This window comes from Zasmidium cellare (genome assembly GCF_010093935.1).
Source record: "Zasmidium cellare ATCC 36951 unplaced genomic scaffold M409scaffold_11, whole genome shotgun sequence".
Lineage (NCBI taxonomy): Eukaryota > Fungi > Ascomycota > Dothideomycetes > Mycosphaerellales > Mycosphaerellaceae > Zasmidium > Zasmidium cellare.
Genome location: NW_022986955.1, coordinates 537,043 through 555,548, shown reverse-complemented (window position 1 = coordinate 555,548; position 18,506 = coordinate 537,043). Strand labels below are relative to the sequence as shown.

The window sequence follows — 18,506 nt, the reverse complement described above, 5'->3', positions numbered from 1 at the left end:
CCGAGGACAAGATGCCGAGCGACGACGGCCAGCACACTGCTGAGGGTAGTTCACGTAAGCGACTTAAGATATCGCGCGACGATAGCCGTCCAGCTGGCATGTCTCAGCCAGCCGACCTCAAACCGGCCACATCACCAGCGAAACCTCGGACAGCAGTCAAGGTGGAGAATGACTTACATACCAATGGAACGCCTTGCCACCACGAACAGGCCTTCCGCAGCCTAAATGACAACCTCGACACGATGAGACAGCTCATCACGTGCAGGATTTGCCAACGTTTCCTGTACGAACCTTACGCGCTCACTTGCGGCCACACGTTCTGCTACAGCTGCCTGTCGCAGTGGCTTGGACAGAATCGTAAGAAGACATGCCCAGACTGCCGCACAGTCATCAAGCAGCAACCCAGCCCGTCTTATCTGGTCCGCGAGATGGTGTTGGTGTTCCTGAGCAAGAGTGAGCTTCTACCTGATGGAGAGACGTCCGAAGAGCACAGCCAATACGCAAAAGAGGAAGCCGATATCGTCGCAAAGGACAAAGCGAACACAGATGCCAGGACTGGCGGTCTATTCAAGGGATCTTTCAACCCCGGTAGGCTGATGCCTTTGATTGCGATTCGAGATGCCAGCGACAATGTAGACCGATGTCCGCAGTGTCTTCACGAGGTGGAAGACGGCCGATGCAATACGTGCGATGTGAGAGTTCGCGGGCAGGATGACGATTTGGACTGGAGCGATGAGGACTCGGACGAGAGCGACGACCTCGATCATGACCTTGATGCGGAGGACCATGATTTCCCTCTCGCATTCGACTATCCTGAAGGGTACATGTACGACCCAGACGACTTTGATGATGACCTGGACGATTTCGATTACGGTTACGGCCCGCCTCCCCCATTCATTCCTTCGGATGGTCCAGTATCCGATGTGTCTGACGAAGAGTCGGACGAGGAGGACGATCCGTCAATGAATGGGTTCATCGACGACGGCTCAAATCACCAACACGACGAGAGCAGCGATATCAACGGAGATTCTGACGGCACCGAGGTCGAGACTGTGCACCCTCCCAGCAGAGCTCGTAGGGCAATGCCGATTGTCGATTCAGACGATGATGAGGAAGACGACGATGAAGCAGAGCCCATTCAGCCTCGCCGTCGCCGTGTTGTTGTCGTCCAGGCACCAAGTCGACGAACATCAGAAGCGCCATCGTCTGCTGGTGCTGACCCCACTGTCATATCAGACGATGACGACGACGATGATGAGGGACCTGTCACGGCCAGCCAGCGATCTCGCGGTGCTCGAAGAGTAAATCTGCGCCTGGACGATGACGACGACGACTCAGACAACGAGACTGAAACCACCACTCGCTCGGCCTATGGTGGCTTTTCGCCGCCACAGTATGACCTTACTGGCGACACCGACGACGAAGAACACGAGGACGAACACGATTATCACGACCACTATGACGGCCAGAGCGCCACTTCAGGAGCGACAGAACAGTCGATGGTCCAATATGGATCCGACAATGGAGAGGACGATGATTCTGAAGATGATGGGTGGGGTTCGGATCTTCCCAGTGTGCTATTTCAAGATCATGTTCTAACTCGTGCTGCAGATACTCCAGCTGATACCCGAATGCCATCTTGTGACCCAAGCCATCGCCTGGCCACGCTTGGATCTCGGCGCAGCCGACACGCAGACCCGCCTTCAGATTCGCCGCCAAGCTATGATGATCTGTTCTCCAACATACCCACAAGTTCATACACACGACATCTGCAACCTCAGGATCCACCAAGACGCACTCTTCATGTCAGTCAGGCGGACAGACCAGCGAATCCCGCTTTTCAACCCGTTCGGCCTGCTCATCCCTTTCAGCTCGACAGCACGCTGGCACGTCTCAATAGCACGACCCAGCCAACGCAACATCGCTACACCGCAAGCGGCAATAGACGCCACCTCTCAAATGTCAGCAGCCAAAGCAGCGCTGGTGGTGTCAGTGTAGGATCGACTGGATCCGGGTCTTCAGGCAGCAGCAGGACGGTTCGTGCAGACGAGAGTGGTCGTAGCAGCCGCAGGAGACGCTTTGCTGAGATTGAGGATGATGAGTCTGATTATTGAGTCGGTGGTTTGGGATGCTGCACAAGACGGGAGTGCGGTGATACTGAACGAGGACGAGATCCGAGCTTTTGTCTTCTTGAAATGGGATAAGAAGGGTAGTCAAACTTTCAGAGAACCACGTCACCGAACTGAGCAGAGCATTACTACCGTCCACCCGCCACATCCAACAACGCCCCTGTCACATACGAAGCCTCACTCCCAAGCAACCACACCACAGCCCTCGCCACCTCCTCCGCCTCCCCAGCTCTCCCCAAAGGCGTCTGTCCTCCCAACCTCTCCACCCTCCCCGCATCCCCCGTCCCCTTCTCATGAATCTCCGTCCGAATAACACCCGGCCGCACAGCATTCACCCTCACCCCCCTCGGCCCCAATTCCTTCGAAAGCCCTATCGTCAACGTATCCATCGCCCCCTTCGAGCCCGCATAATCGACATATTCATTCGGCGAGCCGAGTCTAGACGCCCCGGAGGAGACGATGACGATGCTTCCATTGCTGTCTTGCGGGATCCTTCTAACCGCCTCCCTCGCGCAAAGATACGCACCCAAAACATTCGTGTCGAACATCCGCTTTAGTCGTTCCACGGACATGTCTACTAGAGGCAGCGCGGGCGCGGTGATCCCCGCTTTGATAACCACCCCATCGATCTTCCCACCAACACCCTCTTCGAAGGTGGAGAAGATTCTGTGGACGTCTTTTTCATCAGAGATATCTCCCCGCAGAGCTATGGCTTTCCCTCCAGAGCTGGTTTTGGTTTTGTTGTTGGTGTTGATTTCCTCGACAGCGGAGTTGGCAGAGTGCGCGTCGCGGAGGTAGTTGATTCCTATGTTCCAGTTGGGTTTGCTGCCGGCGAGCAGGGCGGTGGAGTGGCCTATGCCGCGGGAGGCGCCTGTTATGAGGATGTTCATTTTTTGTATGGGGGTTGTGGAGGTGGGCGTTGGTGAGGCATTGGAGGTTTGGGAGGTTGGAGCTATGTTGCGTTGGTAATTGGAATGAATCACATGGTGAGTCAAGGGGAAGGAAGTAAGCTTCAATGCCTATCCTTACTGTATCAACCCACGAGTGCAATCACTCTCGGTGCCAGGCTCGAGACGGTAGTATAGGGAAGAGAAAGATATGGAGGAGTTCTGGTTCAAGTGAATGCACCGCATCGTACATTCGGCTTCGACTTCCCCTAACAGGAAGGAGCAATCACGGCAGGTTCGCCCTGCTGATATCGAAATGATCTCTAGTAAAAAACGTCCCTCACCAGTCCAAGAGAAAAAAAACGCCAATATCTCATGCCGGTCGACGACCGCTATGCATTATCTCATCCCATCACATTTGCATCATCCTCAATCCTCGGTAAACTCCACCATGACACTGCCATTCTTCAGCCCAGCCTCCTCGATGGATTTGTCCAGTAGTTCCCCATCCATAAGGTTCTTGCCCATGAAGATCATCTCGAAAGGCGCACCTGCTGGCATGCCCTCCATCGGTGTGGCTTTGAGCCATTCGTAGAGACGGCGGACGGGGTCTGTAAGGGCGAATCGGCGGACTACGCGGCCACCTGAGTAGCGGAATTGGATTCGGGTTGTGTTGGGTGCTGTTGCTGCTGCTTCCTCGTGGGGTTTGTCGGAGGCGATGCGGGAGAATGGTGTGTCTTCTTGTGGTTGATCGACTTCCATCGATGACTCGGCGCCTACTGGGGCCTTACCCTTGCCGTTGATGTTGTCTACCGACTTCGTGAGAGCGTCTGGATCCTCATCTTTGAGACTTGCAGAGCCATTCGCGAGGCTGTTCTGCAGAGCCATCTCGAGCATCTCCTCTTCGCTCATTTGTCCCACGTCCTTCTTGCTCTCTTTCCGCTGCTTTTGCACTGGGTTCTTCTTCTCCATGTTCAAGCTGTACCGGTCGAGGAACTCGTGGAGATCCATGAGGAAGTCGGCAGCTTTCGGTGCTGGCGAGCCCGACCAGACTTTGACTTGCTCACCCGTCCGTGGGTCAACGATAGCGATATGCGGGTAGGCGTCGTCCGAGTCGCGCATCGTGCTGAGGTAGTATTGGATGTACTCCCGACCCCGAGGGTCATCCTTGTTGAACTGCAAGAAGATGAAGTGCTCCTTGATCGTATCGCGGATCGACTCATTCTTCCAGATGTCGCGGTTCAGAACCTGGCAGTCGAAGATGGAGGGGTCCTGCACGTTGACCAATATCCACTTCTGCTCCTCCTTGCCCTCCTCCCGTGCGTCTGACCAGCCCATGTTCGAAATCAGGTCGAAAGGTGGTCTGAAGAGGTCGGCGAGGTGGTTGGTTTTCGCAGTCTGCTCTGAGGCGCCGCCAGTAGCACGCGAGAGGACTTGCCGGTGGGCTTCTGGATTCGAGGGGTCGTCGCTCGACCAAATGGACCGGGAAGTGTTCTGGTTGAAGATGCCTGGCTGAGCACGTCGCTGCTGTCGCTCGAAGAGCTGCTGTGCTATAGCAGAGTTCATCTCGCCGGGATCTGTCCGCCAGTCGCTGCTGCCAGGTCCCACCAGTGTCTCCGTGGTCCTCGCCATGGGTGCTCTGACACCCTCCTCGTCAAAGTCGCCGCCCGCCGCTCCTCTGCTGCTGCCTCCACCTCCATACATCTCCTCTTGCAACCGCCGTGCCATCGCAGCGTCATCCTCCACCGAGGGACCGGTCTGCGCCTGTCTGCTGCCCGTCTCTTGCACATCGTCATCATCGAAGTCCTCTACCTCGTCATCATCAATAGTGATGGGGGCGTCGCGACTCGATGGTTGCTGTGCTGGTGCTGGGGGTGGATTTACGGCTGCGCCGAGATCTGGACTGCTGAAGAAGAGCTCAACGGCCTGCTCGACATTGCCGTCGGTGAGCGTGAGGAAGCGCTGTGCTTGCTCGGCGGTGCCCGACGTGAAGGCGCAGAAGGTGGATATTTGCTCGTCCATGGCGGCGTTGCTGTTTCCTCGAGGGTGTGTGAGAGGAAGCAGAATGGGTCGGGGGAGAGCGGAAGGGGAGGTTGAAGGATGGTTGGAGGTGGATTGCTGCAGGAGAGAAAGTCGAGTTCGTGAAGCTCCGAGACGCCACACGTCACTCGCGCCTGCCTTCGACGACGCCCACATGCCCCGCGTTCATTCACTCGATGAAACAGATTCTGCCTCAGGCCACAACAACAATGCTTTGTTCACATGATAGGAGCAGTAATACGGTGAACCTATTCGGTCTCATCAATCTTGACGACCAACTTACACCCACTCACTTTCCCAGTATCAATCAACTTCACACCCTCCAGAATCCCCTCAAGTCCACCAGGACACGATCTTATAGGTAACGGCCTCAGTAGTCGTTGCTCCAGCAACTCGTCAACCAACTCAGTAAATTGCTTCGCAAATTCGAAGTGCTCCGCCCTTCCAGGCATATGTTTCCCAAACTTGTCAAACGACTCGCCGAGGAATGTCATCAAGAACGAGCTCGAATATTGCACATCCCCTCGTGGGATCTCATTGAAGAGGATGGTGCCGTACTTTGCTCCTGGCTGCTGAGTGAGCGCACGCATGCAAATCTCAGTGCTTGAGGCAGAGCCGATCGTATCCCAGGCGAGTCTTAGTTGACCATGAGTGTAGTCTGATATCTGCTTTGCGCAGTCGGGGTCGTGGTAGTCGAAGACTGCTTCTGCGCCGAGGGACTTGCAGAGGGCGGCGTTGGCTGGTGAGCATGTGGTGAGGACCGTGTAGCCCGCTCTATGTGTCGAGTTAGCGCCTGAAGGTCTGAAGGTATATAGGAGGGACAAGACACCCACATTGTACAGAGCTGAATGGCGACCATACCCGACGACGAACTCCCACCATATATCAAGATATGTTCACCTCGCTTCATCCTCTCACCGACAGGAGAAGGCAGATCCAACATCATCTCCTGAAACAACCCCTGCCCGCACGTCAAAACACTAACTCCCAACGTGCAGGCCTCCTCAAAGCCCAGATGATCAGGGATCCTCATACACGTATCTCCCTTCGCCGCGATGACTTCCGCGAATGCTCCGTCCTCAGCATTGTTGAAGTTGGCGCCATGTGCGCATCCAAAAACTCGATCGTCTGGTTTCCATGACTTGGTGACTGCTTTGCCGACCTCGATAACCACGCCAGCGAAGTCACAACCTAAGAGGCCATTCGTAGCGGCCCGGCCTTGTGCCATTGCTTTGGCGTCTGTTGGGTTCAGTGCTACGGCCGCGGTCTTAATCAAGATATAGTCGTCGCGAAGGCTTGTCCTGGGTCGATCATTGACGACTCTTGCTTGGCTTCCGGTCCAGATCAGAGCTCTCATGGTGTTGTTGTTCGACGACATACGGGTAGTCCATCCTGGAGACAAGTCATTCTCTTTCGTGTAGCCGCTGTTGATATGAAGTTCGCCAGGCTCGGTGATCTTCACAGCTCGATCACATGTCCGGTCTTATCTCCGTGTCATTACAAAGAAGCACTGCTGGGATATGAAGCTATCCTCTCGCCAAGGCGCAATGGTCTCGCGATGCTTGGTTCTTCTTGTCTTTTGTTGGTGAAGAGTGGTAAAGTAGCAAGGGAGGATGTTTCTAACATTTGGACAGCCTTGCCAATGGTGGATGAATGATGAGATGGGTGCAACACTGCATGGTAGTCGCCCATCCACTCTGCCGAATCCAAATAGCAATAGATCTTTTGACGCTGGCATTGTCGATTGCCTCCTGAAAAGCCGCGAATTAGAAGATCTGACCTGTCCCAGGAGCCTACCAGTTCTACATCATGAGACTATGACAATTTCTTGGATATGCGGAGACGACGTTCCTATTCTCGCATACTTGACGATTTGAATACTTCAAGACATGGAGAAGAGCTATGTCCTGGCTGCTTGGGCATTAGTGATTCTGGCATCAACGTGTATGTCGTTCATTGGGCAAGGAATTGATCCTACAATCGAGCACACACTGCTCTTCCAACCGCGCGGGCCGCTCTAATGTCGACGACATGTAGGCCATTGTTGAAAATTCCCAGTTGTGCAATGTGATGTTCAAGTAAAGCCGCATGGTCTGTTCGAGTCATTGGCTCGCAGGCTCGCAGAAATTGCCTCGTCACAGGTCCAATGCAGACCTCAGCGGTGTTGCTCGGCAGTGTACCATCGGCAAGACGGCCATCTGAAACTTGGCGACCGTTCAAACAGCAGGACGTAGGCAGCGTTGTAGACGCCGTGGCCGTTCGTAAACCCCATAGATTCCGAAACACGAAGTGTTGCGGGACCTGGGAGACGGTGAGGTGGATGAATACGCGAATCAAGGTAGCGGAATCTGCCACCCATCTAGGGCTCGTAAGACTGGACGCATATCTCTCAACAACGGACTTCGTTTGCGGCAGAGCCCCATCCGTTGCTGACAATTGTTTATGGATGCTGCCTGGCCATCGTTCGTTTTTACTTTCTCGTCTGATGAGCAACCCAGGACGGCGAATTCCATACCAGAAGCGGAACGAGCTACCCGGCTGATCCAAGACTTAGCAAGCTGATGAAGTCCTCGGCCGTACTAGATCGAGAAGATTACACCGTGAGCGGAGTAGTAGTATCTGGTGAGCAAGCACCTTTCGAAGACTTCGAGATGCAGAGGCAGCGGGTGACGTGCAGATTGAAGCTACCCGTTGACAGGGAAGCTTTAGCCTTTGACGATCATCTAGACCAATGCCGGGGAGATGATTGGACAGATGCTCGGTGAAAATCTGCCCAGCATCGGCCGAAGATGTCGCAGCCACACCCCGTTGTGGCTCTTTCACCAGGATGTTCAGGCACAGCGCGAGCGAGACTGGACGACTTCATGTCATCGTCACAGCGGGCAGCAAGCGGTGTCGATGCGATGCAGCGGCTCCGCTGTCATCGATTCTCGTCAGCAAGCGAGAGAATGTCGCACGAACCGCCATCTCGTCCGTCTTTCGCCCACGGAGACCGAGGAATGACGCTTCCATCTGGTAGGCAGGTCTTCATGACGGGGATGGGTGGCGGCGGTGGTGGTTGTTTCGACTCCGCCGGTACTGGGTCCGCAAAATTTCTGGAAAAGCATTTGCATAAATTAGGCGGAAAAGAATACGTACCTTGGCCGGCCGCCACTTCTCCTTCCCGTATGGTGTCTAGCCCGGTATGCTGTCTGCAATGGGCCGCTGCCGGTCAGCGCAGTCGGTCTCGCCAGCGGAATACTGATGCCACGGCAAGATGGATCAAGAGAGACGTGGAAAGGAGCGGGCTGGTCCTCGTCCTGCTGATGTGCTTGAGAGAGGACAAAGTCTTCTCGTGCTGCGTCCAGTCAGGAGGGGTCGTTTGACGTGAAGTGAGTGGTATCGGCTATCGGCACGCAGCATGCGCCTACCCCGATATTCGCTGGTGGAGTCGAATGTGGTTGCTGGGCTGGACCGTTGGATTTCTGATATGCCGGTCATTGTGCTTGTCACGCGGGCGAATCTCAGGCGACGAATCGCAAGCCTCGCGACATGGGCTTCGACAAAGACCAGAATGCATTCCAGGCTTTGTTCGTGGTGTCTGTACGCGTAGCAGGTGGAGAGAGCGGACAGATTCAAACAGAGAACTTGTCGGAGTTAGAGGTCGATCCCCGGCACTCGAGGCCCACCTGCCCACTTGCCCACCTGCAGGAGACAGAGTCGATGACTGGAAAATGCAGGCCGCCATCACTGATGAGATGCTGAGTTTGCCGCTAGCACTTTGGCTGGGGTTGATGCGAGGCACAAGCTCTTTCTTCTTACCGTTTCTTACGACCTTGCCGCGCCAATAGATGCACTTGATTGCTAAAGGGCCAGCGGTCGTCGGCCCTTAGCTGTACGTTCGCCGATCTCCTCGTCAACGATCTTTTTATCATCTGGTCAGGCCTCCTCGTTGTTGTGGCTCTTCACATGCAGCCCACTTCGCCCTGGCTCTAACTAACTTACCTCTGGTTCACCCTCACCCAACCAGTGGGTCACTCAAATAATGACTGGGCCAGAAGACGAGAGGCGGCCTGTTGACACGCAGGCTGCTTCTAATCAAGCCCAAGACTCGCAACCTGTTGCAGAAGAACCCTTGGAACTGGTGAACGACGAGAAGCACCTGGACGAGGAGAAGATCTTCGACAAGGAGGCAATAGAGGAGACGAGTTCGACCGACGATGCCAGCGACGTTGAGAAGCATGGCAGCGTCGACAAGCACATCGATCGGCCGATAGTCGAAAGAACTCAAAGCAACTGGACTACAGCAACGGGGACCAGCATAGCCAGTGAAGCTCGACCATCAGATCAACCGCCACGAAGACGAAAATGGAGCGAAAAATTGAACCCGTTCAAGCACAAGACGCTGCCGCCTGTCCCTGATGAACGGCAACCGTCTCGGGAACATACGGCTGGTTTCTTCAGTGTACTCACATTCCAATGGATAGCAGGACTCATGAGCGTCGGCTACCAGCGTCCGCTGGAGGTGGACGACATCTGGGCTGTGAATCCCGACCGAAGCACAGAGGTCATGAAGGCCAAACTTTACGCAGCGTTGGAGAAGCGGAAGCAGCAGCAGAATCGCTTCTCACCCCTATCCATGGCGCTCTACGACACCTTCACGAAGGAATTCTGGATAGGAGGTATATGTCAGCTCGTCGCCGCATGCCTTCAGGTTCTTGGGCCCTTCACCCTTAAATACTTGATCGCATTCGCTGCAAAAGCCTACGCGGCATCAAAGGGACAAGGACCAGAACCGCCAATTGGAGAGGGCGTTGGACTCGTCCTTGGAATCACGGGAATGCAGATAATTCAATCCGTCTGTACTAACCACTTCATTTACCGAGGCATGATGGTAGGTGGCCAAAGCCGGTCTGTCCTCATCAGTGTCATCTTCGAGAAGTCGATGAAACTTTCAGGTCGAGCGAAAGCTGGCGGAAAGTTACAGCAGGCAGAAGAGCCCAAGCCTGACTTCAAAGCCGGTAGCAAGGAAGAAAAGGCTTGGTTCAAGAAGCTGGCCAAAGAGAGTGGCAACAAGAAAGGAGAACAGCAAGGGTGGGGTAACGGCAGAATCGTCAACCTCATGTCCACTGATACCTACCGAATTGACCAGGCTTGCGGAATGGGCCACATGATTTGGACTTCTCCAATTCAGGTCTTGCTGACACTGGCTCTGCTGCTCATCAACTTGACCTACAGCGCCCTCTCTGGGTTCGCCTTCATCATGCTTACGATGCCCATGCTCGCAAAAGCAGTCCGCAGCTTGATGACCCGCCGCAAAGCCATCAACAAGATCACCGATCAGCGTGTGAGTCTCACGCAAGAGATCATCTCGTCAGTTCGATTCGTCAAGTTCTTCGGATGGGAGACCAGCTTCCTCGACCGATTGCATGAGATCAGAACCCACGAGATCAACAAAGTCTCCTTTTTGCTGTCAATCAGGAACGGTATCATGGCTGTCTCGATGTCGCTGCCCATCTTCGCATCAATGCTGGCCTTTATCACATTCTCTTTAACCCACGCTCCTGGTTCATTCAAGGCAGCAACGGTCTTCTCGTCACTGGCACTTTTCAATTCTCTACGTATCCCACTCAACCTGTTGCCAATGGTAATTGGACAGGTGGTGGACGCAAACGCATCCTTGAACCGTATCTCTGAATTTCTAGACGCCGAAGAAAGAACCGAGGATGCAGAATGGGAACTCGAAGCAAAGCCGGCAATCAAGATCGAGGACGCAGACTTCACATGGGAGCGCGCTGCAAGTCAGCACGCTGCCGCTATGAACGAGGCTCCAAAGGGGTCGAAGCAACTCAAGAAGGAGAAGAAAGAGGCCAAGGTCAAAGCAAAGGAAGAAAAGCGTCTGTCAAAACTACAAAGCGACACTGCTCTCGACACTTCAGCAAGCCCCGGCAGTCCTGCGGAGGAAGAGGAAGAAAAGCCGTTCGAAGTCAAAGACGTCAACCTCAGCGTTGGCAGAGACGAGCTTGTTGCGGTCATTGGCTCTGTGGGCTCAGGTAAGAGTTCATTGCTGGCCGCTCTGGCTGGTGATATGCGCAAGACCAAGGGAAGTGTCACATTCGGCGCCGACAGATCATTCTGCCCTCAGTATGCGTGGATCCAGAACGCCACTGTCAAGGAGAACATCATCTTCAGCAAGGACTACGACAGGAGATGGTATAACGATGTCATCGATGCATGTGCTCTTCGCCCTGACTTGGAAATGTTGCCTGCTGGAGACCAGACTGAGATTGGAGAGCGTGGTATTACTGTTTCGGGTGGCCAAAAGCAGCGATTGAACATCGCTCGTGCAATCTACTTCAACGCCGACATTGTCATCATGGACGACCCTCTGTCTGCAGTTGACGCTCACGTCGGAAAACATATTATGGACAATGCCATCTGTGGACTTCTCAAGGGCAAGGCTCGTGTGCTTGCCACTCATCAACTGCACGTCTTACATCGAGTGGACCGCATCGTCTGGATGAAGGATGGCGGAATTCACAAGATTGCCACCTTCCCCGATCTGATGGCTAATGATGAGGAATTCCAAAAGCTCATGGAGACGACAGCCAGCTCCGAACAGAAGGAAGAGGGCGATAAGATGGACGAAGACGAAGTCGAAGAGGAAAAGAACGAGCAAGTCAAGAAGACGAAGAAGAAGCCAGCGGCAGCCCTGATGCAGCAAGAAGAACGTGCTGTGAACAGTGTCGGCTCTGAAGTCTACATGGAGTACGTGAGGGCTTCTGGATCGATTCTCGCAGCGCCCCTGATCATCTTCTTGCTTATCATTGCGCAAGGAGCCAACATCATGACCAGCTTGTGGCTCTCTTACTGGACATCTACGAAGTGGGGGCTCAAATTGGGCGTCTACATTGGCGTCTACGCTGCTCTTGGTGTTGTGCAGGCTTTACTTCAATTTGCCTTCTCTGTCACACTGACAGTCTGCGGTACGAAAGCGTCCAAGGTCATGATGAGTCGTGCCATGTACCGGGTTTTGAGGGCTCCCATGTCTTTCTTCGATACAACACCGCTTGGACGAATCACCAACAGGTAAGGTCGCACTCAAACATCACGGACAAGACCTGATCGCTAACACTCTGTAGATTCTCCAAGGACGTGGACACTATGGACAACACCCTGACAGACTCGATGCGCATGTTCTTCCTGACCATGGCCATGATCATCTCAGTCTTCATCCTCATCATCGCCTATTACCACTGGTTCGCCCTTGCATTGGCACCACTTACCGTTTGCTTCCTTTTCTCGGCTAGCTACTACCGCTCGTCCGCTCGAGAACTCAAGCGTCATGAGGCTGTCCTGCGCAGTGTTGTCTTTGCACGCTTCAGCGAGGCTGTCAACGGTACACCCACCATCCGAGCATACGGCGTGCAGAAGCAATTCGGTCAACGAGTTGACGACTCAGTTGACTCCATGGACGGCGCTTACTTCCTTACGTTCGCCAACCAACGCTGGCTCTCGGTCCGTCTGGACGCGCTCGGTAACATCCTGGTCTTCGTCACTGGCATCCTCGTCGTGACCTCCCGAGTCTCCATCAGTCCGAGCACAGGAGGTTTGGTCCTCTCGTACATCCTTTCCATCGTACAGATGATTCAGTTCACCGTGCGACAGCTTGCGGAGGTTGAGAACAACATGAACTCTACAGAGCGTATTCACTACTACGGCACCAAACTTGAAGAGGAGGCGCCGCTCCACCTCGGTGATGTACGCCCATCGTGGCCTGAGAAGGGTGAGATCAAGTTCGACAACGTACAGATGCGCTACCGCGATGGCTTGCCACTTGTCTTGAAGGGCTTGACAATGAACGTGCGTCCTGGCGAGAGAATCGGCGTGGTTGGGCGCACTGGCGCCGGCAAGTCCACGATCATGTCGACGCTATTCAGACTGGTGGAGCTCTCTGGCGGCAGCATCTCCATTGATGGAGTCAACATCGCCAGCATCGGTCTCCACGATCTACGTTCAAGACTTGCCATCATCCCGCAAGATCCTACCCTGTTTAAGGGTACCATCCGCAGTAACTTGGATCCCTTCAACGAGCACTCCGATCTGGAACTATGGCATGCCCTTCGACAAGCAGATCTGGTCGGCGCCGAGCAGACCATGGAAGATGAAGGTGGCCGCATCCACCTGGACACCCAGGTCGAAGACGAAGGGCTCAACTTCTCCCTCGGCCAACGCCAACTCCTCGCCCTGGCGCGTGCGCTTGTCCGAGGCTCACAGATCATCGTGTGCGACGAGGCGACCTCATCGGTCGACTTCGAGACGGACCAAAAGATTCAACGAACGATTGTGCGTGGTTTCAAGGGCAAGACCTTGCTCTGCATCGCCCATCGTCTGAAGACCATCATCGGCTACGACCGCATTCTGGTCATGGATCAGGGCAACGTGGCGGAACTTGATAGCCCTTTGAACCTCTACGATCAGAGAGGCATTTTCAGGAGCATGTGCGATCGCAGCGGCATCAGGAGAGAAGACTTCTTTGATAGCGCGGAGGCGAGGTTTAGCGCTGAGTCGCCTGGTCTTGAGCGGACGGAGAGTGCGCTCATGCGGAAGGAGTATTCATGATGATGATTACGACACGACAGAGGATGAAGAAGATAGTATACAGTTGAGTTGGCATTCTGCGGGTTTGTTTCTGCATGGCGCGGGGACACGGAAAAACGGGGTGCGAAGAGAATGATACCAAGGCATGACCGTGACGGCCCTCACGCTGGCATAGAGGTTTGTATACATTGTGTTTTAATTTGAGATGAATGCATGCATGACCATGTCTCCGACACCTTGCTACTTCAGCCTCATGAGGCGAAGGCAACCGATCTCGTTTTCATTCACTCCGGCTTCTACTTCAACCGGCGAGAGCCGTTGCCAAGCAAACGTCGAAGAAGCTTCGGCAGACTCGGCTTCGAGTCGTCATCCTTCTTCATCTTGTCTCCTTTCATCATATTCCTTCGTTCATCAAAGTCCATCCTGGAGCCTCTCTTGTACGACGACTTTGTCCAGCACAGAACATCTTCATCTTCCTTTCTGTCAGCCAAATCTCCCACCCCAACCAGCCAGACCAAGACGCACACCACACGCTGACATCAGGGTCAGAAGCTAGGAGGTACCACTCGTGATCCCATCGACGGTGCGTGGCAAAACTCGACTCAGCCCGCCGCCCAACCACGCGAAGCAAACTCTGTACCTGCAGGCGACGGCCGGATGGCCGTATCGAGGCTCACCCATGACTATTCTTGTCTCACCTCACCCTCTCATTGGCACGACCGGTGATGTTCTGCTCCACCTCCACGCATGCGCTCTCCACTGGTTCGTTACCGGATCTGGCGACGACTCTATTGATTTCTTGCAAAGCTTGACGGCGACATACGAGTTCTTCTGCGCGGAGGAGGATGGTACCGTCGACCGTCGACGTCGTTGGGCTCGTATTCGAGGGTTCCGAGTTATCCAGCGAGGCAGTCGTCATCGCGAGAAGGTTTGTTTGTGAAGGTCTTATTTTTCTTAAGCTGAGAGCTTTCTGTTGCTTGCTGTCTCTCTCGTCTTCCTCATCCACTTGGTGCTTTTTCGGTATCTCGTTTTTCTACTATACCCTCATAATGCGTTCGTTCGCTATTCTTTCGCTTGCCAGCGCGGCAGCTGCGCAGATTCGTGGTTTCAACTACGGTGCCACCAACAACGATGGCTCGGTCAGAGTGCAGCAGGACTTTGAGAATGAGTTCAACAGGGCGAAGAGTCTTCAGGGCACCTCTGGCTTCACATCCGGCCGATTGTACACCATGATCCAAGGCAACACTGCCGACACTGTCACTGCAGCTATTCCAGCCGCCATCAACACCAAGACCTCCCTTCTTCTCGGTCTCTGGGCGAGCGCTGGCCAGGATGCGTTCAACAACGAGATCACTGCGCTCAAGAACGCCATCAGCCAGTATGGCTCTGCCTTCACATCATTGATTGAAGGTATCTCGGTTGGATCTGAGGATCTCTACCGTGTCACTCCTACCGGCATTGAGAACAACAGCGGTGCTGGCTCCACTCCAGACGCCCTCGTCAGCTACATTGGCCAGGTTCGCAGTGCCATCGCAAACACCCCAGCTTCTGGTGCCAAGGTTGGTCACGTCGACACGTGGACTGCGTGGACCAACGGCTCCAACGTTGCAGTTATCAACGCTGTAGACTGGCTTGGCGTAGACGGCTACCCATACTACCAGACCGTCAACGAGAACAGCATCGACAACGCCGCCAACCTCTTCTTCGAGAGCTACAACGCCACTGTTGGTGTCGCCCAGGGCAAGCCGGTGTGGGTCACCGAGACTGGCTACCCTGTTTCTGGACCCACCTCTGGCCAGGCTGTTGCCTCTGACGCCAACGCTGAGACTTACTGGCAAGAGGTTGCCTGCCGTCTGTTGGGCTCTGTCAACACTTGGTGGTACACCCTTTACGACCCTCAGGCCAGCGGTGCCGTCTCGTTCGGCCTCGTTGGACCAAACCTCGACAGCGAGCCTCTCTACAACCTCGCTTGCAGCGGCCAGCCTACCTCCGCCAGCAGCTCCGCTTCCACCCCATCCAGCACCGCAGTGGCACCAACTCAGCCAACCACCAAGCCGGCTGAGACTGCCTCCTCGATCGTGACGACCCCTGAGAAGGAGTCTTCCGCCCCAACCACCGCCCCAACTACCGCCCCAGCAGTCTCCGCCCCAGCAGTCTCCGCCCCAGCAGTCGGCAGCGGCGAGACCAAGACTGACTACCAAACCACCCTCATCACCATCACCTCCTGCTCCGGCGGCTGCCCCAAGCCCACCTCGGTCACAGTCCCAGCCAGCAGCGCCGCCCCACCACCACCAGCCCAATCCTCCCCATCCAGCGGAAGCGGAAGCGGAAAATCCTGCCCAACCAACCTCAGCGGCACCTACGAATGCCCGCACCTCATCGTCCCCGTTTCCTCCTCCTCCCCCAACACCGCCTACGGCACCTCCTACAACGGCAAGCTCTCCCCCACCGAATCCAGCATCTTCAACTTCGACATCCCGGCCTCCTACGCCGGCAAGACGTGCTCGCTCGTCTTCCTCTTCCCGGAGCAGAAGGATCTCGAAACCTCCTCGTTCACCTTCAACGGCAAGGGCGGTATCACCGTTGAGGAGTTGACGGGCCCGGCGACTGAGCAGACGACGTACGCGAATGCTCCCGCCAAGAGTGGGCTTAGCCAGACGATTTCTAGCGTGGCGCCGGGGAACAGCTACCTTGTCTTCAGCCATGAGTGTGCGGCTGGAGAGAGGAAGGCGTTCGAGTTTGAGTCGACGGGGGGGTTGGAATTGGAGTTTTTCCAGGATTATAACCCTAGCCCTATTGGAGCGTATATTACTGTGTGTTAAATGACCGACATGACGACAGTTTCATGAGAAAGATAGGGGTGTGGAAGGGGATTATGATTCTAGATTTTTGTGTATAGTGATGACTTGATGGTATATCTTGGATGAATAAGTCACGATGAACGAGCATATCTCGGGGAAAAAGTAGGACTTGCTTCTCTCGCTAGTAATGAATAATGCACAAAAATGACATTTGACGCAGTCTCATATGATCCACTCATCTAAACGAGCAGTACCTACCTACTGCTAGAGAACTCGACCTCGATATCCTGTACGACGAACTTTAGAGTTGACCAGATACGTCAGAGCACCTCGGCACGCATCACCGCACATGTAATGCAGGAACTTGTTGGAGAGCTCACCTACCTCGAGAGAGACAACTCGTGGAAAGCTGGTTTATAGTACGACAGACTGCGTTCTTCTCTTATATACCTTGAACATCACGTTGCTACCTCCCCATTTCCAACGCACCCTTGTCTTACCTCCCTATACTCTTCTCATTCCTGCATCGTGAATAACCATGGGCCACATCACCTGGCCCCCGAAACTCCTTCGCACGGATGTGTTGGGGGAGGTGAAAGACAGTCAGTTCCCACCTCCCCTCCCATCCCAACCTCACTAACCCCCCTCTCCCCACAGCCTCCAACCGCAAATTCACCCGCGACATCGGCCGCGCCGTCCACATCTCGCACAACACCTACTACGCCTTCGGGGATACCTTCTGCCACGACGCGCGGGGGGGATTCGTGGGCGTGACGAATAATTCCATCGCGCTGTGTGAGGATCCGAGGGGAGCGCCGTGTCGGAGTACGTATTTGGGGGTGGGTGGGGAGAGGGGCAAGGTTGGGACGGTGAGTTTTCGTTTTGTTTGTTTTGGTTGGATTTATGGGTGGGGACGAGGGAGATGGTGTGGGCTGATTGTGTTTTAGTTTGTGCCGCATACGAGGGGCGAGGTGAGTTCTCTAGAGTGACGTTCTGATTGATGGGGGATATATGTGAGGGGTGGCTGATGTTGTGAGGGTGGTAGGAAGAATGGGAGAATCAACCGGAGCACAAGGAGAAGAATGATCGGGTGACTTGTTGGAGTTTTGGGGGGATTATTGAGGAGAGGGAGGGGTGTGGGAGTGGGTGGGTGTTTTTTGATAAGATGTTGACGGTATGTGCTGCTGTTCTCTCTTGCGCGTTGAGAGGTTCTTTGGTTGATAATGTTGCAGCACGGCGGGGACGCTGGCCATCATTTCGGTATGGGCGTCGCGAGAGTTACTGTTCAACCGGACCGTTCGCTCAAAGTTGAGAGACCGATGGGCGAGACGATGGTTTTTGGTGAGGGAGAGCCGAAGTTTGGGAGTATCTCTCACCTCTGCGACGATGACGGCTGGGTATATCTGCTAGGCGCTCACGACCCAGCTCCTCAACAATTCGACATGCGATGCCATCTCGCGAGGATTCGTCGCGACGCCGACTTCACCCAGCGCGGGAACTACGAAGTCTGGATCAACACGCTCGATGGCAAAGGTGCTTGGGAGAAGCACTATAACCATGTCGACGACTTGAAGAAGCTGCAAGACTTGGATATCCAAGCTCAAGGGGCCATCTTCAAAGCACCCGAATTCGCCCCCGAAGGCAAGCCATACCTCTGGATTGGAGTGAACAAGTTTGGCGTCGGGCACTTCTACGTCGGTGCCGCACCTGCAGTGACGGGACCGTGGGAAGTACAAGATTTGGGTGAACTTCCACGAGACCCTGATCCGTGGGACGGGAAGAGTTCAGGACCTAAATATGCGCTATATCCGAATCCCAGAGCGAGCGACCTGGCGAGGGGCGAGATGTTGTGTACGTGGACGGACGCGGCGCAGCTAGGTGGGAAGGTCATAGCGGCGAGGTTCTGGTTCGAAGGGTCGTACGATAGACCCCCTCCACCGCCTCCTGCTGAGGCCGCGGCAACGAACGAGAGGCGGAAGAGTGGATTCGGGCAACTGGAGGAGAAGCTGAAGAGCAAGCTGGGGGGTTTCTTGAAGCGGTAGGGCAGTCTCCAGAAGTCCCTCGCCCCA

The 18,506-nt window shown here is 54.7% G+C and overlaps 7 protein-coding genes across 7 annotated transcripts; 4 read left to right on the top strand and 3 right to left on the bottom strand.

The window, feature by feature from the left end:
* Window positions 1-11: 11 nt before the first annotated feature.
* M409DRAFT_52928 (uncharacterized protein) lies at window positions 12-1,900 on the top strand (the record flags this gene model as incomplete). The annotated part of the gene is made up of 2 exons (XM_033812214.1): window positions 12-1,809; window positions 1,872-1,900. The coding sequence occupies 2 exons, from the start codon at window positions 12-14 to the stop codon at window positions 1,898-1,900; spliced, it is 1,827 nt and encodes a 608-aa protein (XP_033669832.1).
* Window positions 1,901-2,257: 357 nt separating this feature from the next.
* M409DRAFT_20956 (uncharacterized protein) lies at window positions 2,258-3,019 on the bottom strand (the record flags this gene model as incomplete). The annotated part of the gene is made up of 1 exon (XM_033805635.1): window positions 2,258-3,019. The coding sequence occupies one exon, from the start codon at window positions 3,017-3,019 to the stop codon at window positions 2,258-2,260; it is 762 nt and encodes a 253-aa protein (XP_033669831.1).
* A 426-nt stretch (window positions 3,020-3,445) lies between these two features.
* M409DRAFT_65284 (uncharacterized protein) lies at window positions 3,446-5,038 on the bottom strand (the record flags this gene model as incomplete). The annotated part of the gene is made up of 1 exon (XM_033816441.1): window positions 3,446-5,038. The coding sequence occupies one exon, from the start codon at window positions 5,036-5,038 to the stop codon at window positions 3,446-3,448; it is 1,593 nt and encodes a 530-aa protein (XP_033669830.1).
* A 266-nt stretch (window positions 5,039-5,304) lies between these two features.
* M409DRAFT_20954 (uncharacterized protein) lies at window positions 5,305-6,413 on the bottom strand (the record flags this gene model as incomplete). Its single annotated transcript, XM_033805634.1, has 2 exons — window positions 5,305-5,830; window positions 5,890-6,413. The coding sequence occupies 2 exons, from the start codon at window positions 6,411-6,413 to the stop codon at window positions 5,305-5,307; spliced, it is 1,050 nt and encodes a 349-aa protein (XP_033669829.1).
* Window positions 6,414-9,080: 2,667 nt separating this feature from the next.
* On the top strand, window positions 9,081-13,657 carry M409DRAFT_20953 (uncharacterized protein; the record flags this gene model as incomplete). Its single annotated transcript, XM_033805633.1, has 2 exons — window positions 9,081-12,124; window positions 12,178-13,657. 2 exons carry the CDS (start codon window positions 9,081-9,083, stop codon window positions 13,655-13,657), a joined length of 4,524 nt encoding a protein of 1,507 aa, XP_033669828.1.
* Window positions 13,658-14,685: 1,028 nt separating this feature from the next.
* Window positions 14,686-16,458, top strand: M409DRAFT_65281 (glycoside hydrolase family 17 protein; the record flags this gene model as incomplete). The annotated part of the gene is made up of 1 exon (XM_033816440.1): window positions 14,686-16,458. One exon carries the CDS (start codon window positions 14,686-14,688, stop codon window positions 16,456-16,458), a length of 1,773 nt encoding a protein of 590 aa, XP_033669827.1.
* A 517-nt stretch (window positions 16,459-16,975) lies between these two features.
* On the top strand, window positions 16,976-18,479 carry M409DRAFT_52924 (uncharacterized protein; the record flags this gene model as incomplete). The annotated part of the gene is made up of 5 exons (XM_033812213.1): window positions 16,976-17,039; window positions 17,095-17,306; window positions 17,385-17,408; window positions 17,483-17,611; window positions 17,670-18,479. The coding sequence occupies 5 exons, from the start codon at window positions 16,976-16,978 to the stop codon at window positions 18,477-18,479; spliced, it is 1,239 nt and encodes a 412-aa protein (XP_033669826.1).
* Between the last annotated feature and the right edge of the window lie 27 nt (window positions 18,480-18,506).